Source organism: Nematolebias whitei, chromosome 9 (assembly GCF_014905685.2).
Source record: "Nematolebias whitei isolate Nwh7 chromosome 9, NemWhi1, whole genome shotgun sequence".
NCBI lineage: Eukaryota > Metazoa > Chordata > Actinopteri > Cyprinodontiformes > Rivulidae > Nematolebias > Nematolebias whitei.
In genome coordinates this window covers 5,115,995-5,122,420 of record NC_056506.1, presented here as the reverse complement: position 1 = coordinate 5,122,420, position 6,426 = coordinate 5,115,995, and the positions used below count along the sequence as shown (strand labels likewise).

General features: G+C 44.5%; 1 protein-coding gene across 1 annotated transcript in view; it reads right to left on the bottom strand.

Annotated features, from left to right (window-relative positions):
- The window catches only part of LOC119414857 (tissue factor), a 167,440-nt gene that overhangs the window by 109,068 nt on the left and 51,946 nt on the right, over positions 1–6,426 (bottom strand). Inside the window, exon 2 of the mRNA XM_037681978.1 lies at positions 5,172–5,289. Within this exon, the coding sequence (XP_037537906.1) occupies positions 5,172–5,289 (118 nt within the window). The remainder of the gene's footprint in view (positions 1–5,171; positions 5,290–6,426) is intronic.

The window sequence follows — 6,426 nt, the reverse complement described above, 5'->3', positions numbered from 1 at the left end:
CTGTTGCACTGGCTGCAGCCCCACCGTTTGCTTCCGGTAGTTTTTCTGGGCAGGCACGAACAACATGTCCCTCAGAGCCACACCCAAAACACTTCATCTTTTCAGATGATGCATAAACTGTATAATCAAAACCATCAATTTTAAAACGAAAAGCCATATTAAACTCCTGGTTGTTGTTCTTTAAAATCATATAGACCTGCCTCCTAAAAGACACAACATGCTTCAGCTGCGGAGACTGGCAGCCCAGAGGAACCAGTTTAGATGGAGACATGAGCTGACCATGTCTCCCCAGTTCTTTGGACAAAACATCATTACTGACAAACGGGGGGCCCTGGGACAGAATAATCTTCTTTGCTGGATTGACCAGCGGAACCACCTGAACAAAAGTGTCACGAACCACCACACCTTTTTCAACAACCTTGTTGACTTTGTCTACACTGTCTAAGAAGATCACAACTCCATTGTTCATCCGAGATGCAGACTTGACACTGTCACATCCAACCAGTTCTCCAACCGCTAACACACAGTCCTCAACAGAGCAGTTCATGTTCAAACAAAGTTTGACACCATGGTGGCGCTTGAGCTTATCAAGCCCAGCGCCACCTGCTCGGTGGTCCATGACACCGGACCGAGCCGGGTCAGAACCTCTCAACTAAACTACCACACTAGAATAGGTAGAAAGAGAGAAGAAAACAGTTTGAAAAGAATAGAGAAAAAGACAAAAGTTTAACACTCACACGAGTCACTCTCACGTCGGACCCGACACCTGCTCCGCAAACGCTCACGCATGCGCACGAGAGAGAGAGAGAGAGAGAGTGAAATCAGGGAACTGACAAACTGAATTATCTTTTGGGGATAAATAAAGTTGTCTAAAACTGTTTGAAGTGATGCTCTGTTATAAACTTTTCAATAATTAGTTCAGCATCATATCAGTCAGTCATAGAGGAAAACCAAGCAGCACTCTTCGTCCAGACTAGTCTAACAGCTAAATAAACTTGTAAGGTTTTATTAGTGTGCTGGTGAAGATTATCTGTCATCCAGGTCATGGTCAATCAAAAAAGTAGCAAAAAACAGAAACTGGACTTCTATTCTGAAGCTGAAGACATTCTCTTTCCATCCGTGAGTCTTTATCAATTTTAAAACATCTGGTGTCTGTGCAGCTCCAAGCTCTCTAGAACTGCAGGAGGGGCCTGGCTATGGACTTATTCAGCTGCAGGTTAGACTGGAACTACTTGCCCTCACAGTGGAGGCTCGTTAAGCTCTTTGTCTGCCTGGCTCACAGACAGATGTTTGGGTTACCTGCATGAAGGTGTGGATTGGACTGGAGCTGACCTGGAATTAGGCCTAAAGCTGCACTGTAAGTTTTTGAAAGTTGAAATCTGAGACCTCCTCCTCTGTTTATTATTATGTTCACTTTGACGTAAGGGGGTGTGGTGGCATAGAGGTGAGAGAGGGCAAGCATGTGATCAGAAGGTCATTGGTTCAATCCCCCAGCAACATCAAAATGCGAGTGGGAAAGGTGAAAAACCCACGCGTGCCTCTACCCTCATTTGCCCCACTTTGGGCCCTTGAGCATGGCCTTAACCCCCACCATCTGCTCCCGTGGGCACCCTAGATGGAAACTCTCTGCTCCACACAGAGGGCCGTGGTAGCTTGGTGGTCTATGGTTGTATCAGGAAAGACATCTGTGTCAGGGTTTGCAGGAGCAGGTATAACTCAATGGCGCAGGCAGGGACACAGAGACTCAGCGGAGTAAAATAAAATAATTTTAAATCAACAGGCTGACATGGCAGCATAAACTTTCAAAGCAGAGTATAAACAAGACAGGATCAGAACAGGATCAGGACAGGACCAGGACAAGCCAAGACCATACCCAATGATGAATAGAAACTGAACAGGACTCACAGACAGACTTAAATACACAGACAAGACAGGACATAATTACAAGCAACTGGACATGAGACAAGGGTGGAACTGATCAGAGGTAATTAAGAGACACATAGGGAGTACAGATACAGGAAAGCCCACCAGAGGGTGCCATCCTTGCACTACCCTGCCCCCAAGGACACCCCCTGGCATCTCCAAAAAGCCCATCCCGAAAGACTTGGGCCCTTCATCCTTGAGGTTCCTCTCTCCTCCTGCCCAAGGAAAACACGAGAACAAAAAACAAAAAACCATCAGGACAAAACCTGGGATCTAAACTAAACACAACCAAGGAACATTAAAAAAATGTCTGGATGGTAAGGAGACTGTGCCTAGTCAGGCCAGAGTTCAGGGTGGGCAGCCAGGAGGCCGTCCATTTCTGGGTCAAAGTTCAGGTGGGCGGCATGGAGGCCGTCCCCCATGCTGGAGCAGACCAGGTGGCCAGACGGTCGGGAGGGTGACCAACACACTGGAACAGGTCTACGGATGCTGGAGAGCACCCAACTGGTGAGGAGCCTGGACGAGGCGAGGAACCTGGACGAGGCAAGGAGCACGGATGAGACAAGGAGCCTGGACAAGGCAAGGAGCCTGGACAAGGTGAGAAGCCTAGACAAGATGAAGGGCCAAGGCGAGGCAAAGGGCCAAGGCAAGGCAAAGGACCAAGGTGATGTGAAGGATCAAGGCGAGGCGTGGACACAAGGCGAGGCGTGAACCCAAGGCGAGACATGAATCCAAGCTGGGTTCCTTTTTTTCACCTGTTGGCTGACTGGAGTCCTGCTTGGGTTTTTTCTCTACTTTCAGGAAGGCCCAGTTAGGATATCCACATTGCTCTAGAGCCTGTCTTGTGTAGGATTTCTCCTTCTGCCTGGCTCCTGAGTTAGTGGGGATGCTGTCTGCTCTGTGATACAGAGTCCTGATGACTCCTAACTTGTGCTCCAAAGGGTGATGGGAATCAAACTGCAAATACTGGTCTGTGTGGGTGGGTTTGGGGTACACCTTGGATTGCAAATGTCCTCTATCAGAGACTGACACCTCACAGTCCAAGAAAGCCAACCTGACATTTTTTACATCTTCTCGTGTGAACTTGATGTATTTATCAAAAAGGAGGAACCCAGACCCAGACCGGTGGTCATTCCGTATGTTGAGGGAGTATCAGAGAAACCGAGACGTTTATTTTCTAAACATAACGTCCCAGTGGCTTTTAAACCCCAAAATACATGAAAGACTAGTTCATCCCAAAGATCCAGTCCCCTGGCACAAACAGAGTAATATTGTGTATGTTGTTCAGTGTCAGGAGGGCTGTGATCAGTCTTACATCAAGGAAACTAAACAGCCACTGGCCAAAAGGATGGCCCAGCACAGAAGATCAACATCATCAGGCCAGGACTCTACAGTCTACACTCATCTCCAGGCCAGCGGTCACTCTTTCAGGGATGAAGATGTTCAAATCCTGGACAGAGAGGAATGATGGTTTGAGAGAGGAGTAAAGGAGGCCATCTTTGTGAAAAGAAATCGTCCATCATTAAACAGGGGTGGAGGCCTCCGGGTTCAACTGTCCCCCTCTTACAATGCTGTGATTGCTAGTATCACTCAACCCCCTGTGAATAGGAAACAGCCATCAGTGTGCTAATGATCCATTGTTAGGTTGATGCTCCTTCTTGACCATGTGAGCATCTGGTTTTGGTTGTCAGCAGCAAACTGGTTGATCCACTTTGAGAAGGTGCTATTTAAGAGACTGAGCTGAATACAGCACCTCAGACTGAGGAAGTCTTTCGGATGAGAGACGAAACGTTTCTACATTTTTTTGCTTTGTTTTTTTTTTTGGAATGTCCAGAGGACCAGATTTAACTTTTTTGGAAAAATATTTTTAATAATAATAAATCAACAGGCTGACGTGGCAGCATACATTTACAGAGCAGGGTATAAACAGGACCGGACCAGGACAAGCCAAGACCATACCCCATGACAAATTGACACTAAACAGAACTCACAGACAGACTTAAATACACAGACAAGACAGGGCATAATTACAAACAGCTAGACACGAGAAAAGGGTGGAACCGATCAGAGATAATTAAGAGTCACACTAGGGAGTACAGATACAAAAAAGCCCACTAGAGGACGCCATCCTTCATACAGTTTGCTGTGGCGACATCTGAAGGGGGTGGGCAAAAAAAAAAGTTCTCATTTAATGTAAAAGGCTTCCTTAAACACCTCCCCCCCCCCCCACACACACACACACACACACACACTCCAAACCATCTGTCTTCTCTGTCCAACATCTGGACCTCAGCAGAGTCTCCCTTAACCTTGAGGTGTAGGTGGACCACTGAGTCGCACTGAAGAACTGCTCTCTGATGTTGAGCCATATGTCCCTGTGGAGAGGCTGTTTAGTTTCTCCAACATGGAGGACTGAAAATTCCTGTAGACACCACACCACCCAGTTTGGGTTTAGGGGTTCTGTCCTTGGGATGGACCAGCTACTGTCTGAAGGTTCTGTTGCATTTAAAATGTACTGGGATGTTGTGTTTGGAGTTTCTCAGATCTTCCAGCAACATTTGGGATGATGTTTGCTCTTCTCTCTGTTCAGCAGCATGTTTTCTTTTTTTCCTTTTTGTTTCTTTATTTTGTTTTTGTTTATTGTTTGCTGATTTGACAAAGGTCCAGTTAGGATAGCCACAAGTTTGGAGAGCTTCTTTGAAACTGTTCAGTTCCTTATGTCTTTGTGGGGGCATGTTTGGTGGTGTAAAGTTTGTGTTCCAGTGGATGGTGAGACTGAAACAGAAGATTCTGATATGTGTGAGTATGTTTCCTGTAAACGTCAATGTTGACACTTCCATCTCTCTGCACGTCCACCAAACAGTCCAGTAGCTCGTTGTTGGCATCCTCTCTGTTGAACTTGATGTTATCCACAGAGTGGATGTGGCTGTTGAACTCTTCTTTCTTTCACATGAATTTTGACCCAAGTGACATTCACATACTGTATCTGAACCAATGACACTGTGGTCCTTTGAGAGTCAGACAAAGGTCCAGCAGGGTACAGATGTGGTCTGGGGTGAAACTGGTCATGTTGTGAAGGCCATTATCAAGACTTTATTAGCTATTGTAACGTTCTTTCACAGTTGTTTGATAAAGTTTGGATAAAAACTTTAGCTTCTTTCTCAGTACTTATTTACAGCTGATGTCTGGACTGATAAAATACCAACTACTGAGCAAACAATCCCTTTAACAGAACAAAACTGCATTACCTCTGAGAGTACCATATGGTGTAGTTGTTTTCAGGTTGGGTGCAGGTCCAGGTGAGAACGGTTTTGAAGTCCAGGGATGTCCAGAAGACGTTCTCCACTCTGGGAACAGAGTTGTCACCTGGGAACACAAACACAACACAAACTCCTCCATCATCTCTGGAGTTTCTGCCATTTTTTCTCTTTTTGGGTGACATTATGGCTGTCTTTAGAATTAGGCTGGTCCTTCTCAGCGTAGGAGGATTTTAGTCTATAAAACTGATGTGGAAGGCAGTGGGTGATATGCATTCCTTTTAGTTTTACACCTGTGCTTTTAAGTTGCAGCACGGTGGCACAGTTGTTAGAGCTGCTGCCTCTCAGCGAGCACTTACCCTTACTCAAATCCTGGCTGGGGGGCTTTCTGGGTGGGGTTTGCATGTTCTCTCCGTGCATGCGTGGGTTTTTCCAGGTACTCTGGTTTCCTCCCACAGACCAATAACATGCATGTTAGGCTGATTGGTAACTCTAAATTGTCTCTAGGTATGAGTGAGAGAGTGACTGGTTGTTTGTCTCATTTGTTTCTATTGCCCCTTTTCCACAGTGACGGCACGGACCAGTTCAGCTCGGCTCGGCTCAGTTCAGCTCAGCGCACGTTGCATTTCCATATGCACTTCAGAACCGGTTCTGTAGGCGGGGTCCAGAATCCAAATCGCCTTACAAGCTGGTGGCGGTAGTGCTCCCTTAAGCTATTTACTAGCCACCACTAAACATATTAAGAAGAAGCACTATATAAATAAACTGAATTGAATTAAATCTCTGATGAACCAGATTCTACAAAAACATCTATATTTAAAATGTTATAGTTTTTCTTCATCATTTGATGTTTTTGCACTCTTTCTGTATATTTTTATTGTTCAGTTAAGATATGTGGTTTTGCTTCTTGTATACAGATTATTTTATTTAAGCTTTGCTTTAAAGTTTTTTTCTTTTGTGATTTGTACATCTGTGGGTTAGAATAAAGTTGGAACTAAAATCTTTATCTCTTCTTTAAACATGTTTGAGGGAAATAATCCTGAGAGAGTCAATAATTCAGTGTATTTTCATGATTTTTCAGCTGAGTTAACTCTAACAGATTATTTAATAGTCATTCAAGTGAAAACAGGATTTCATGATAAAGCCGGCACAGTTTATTTATTTATTTAAATCTTGACTGATTAAAAAAATATATATTATATATATATATATATATATATATATATATATATATATACATATATAT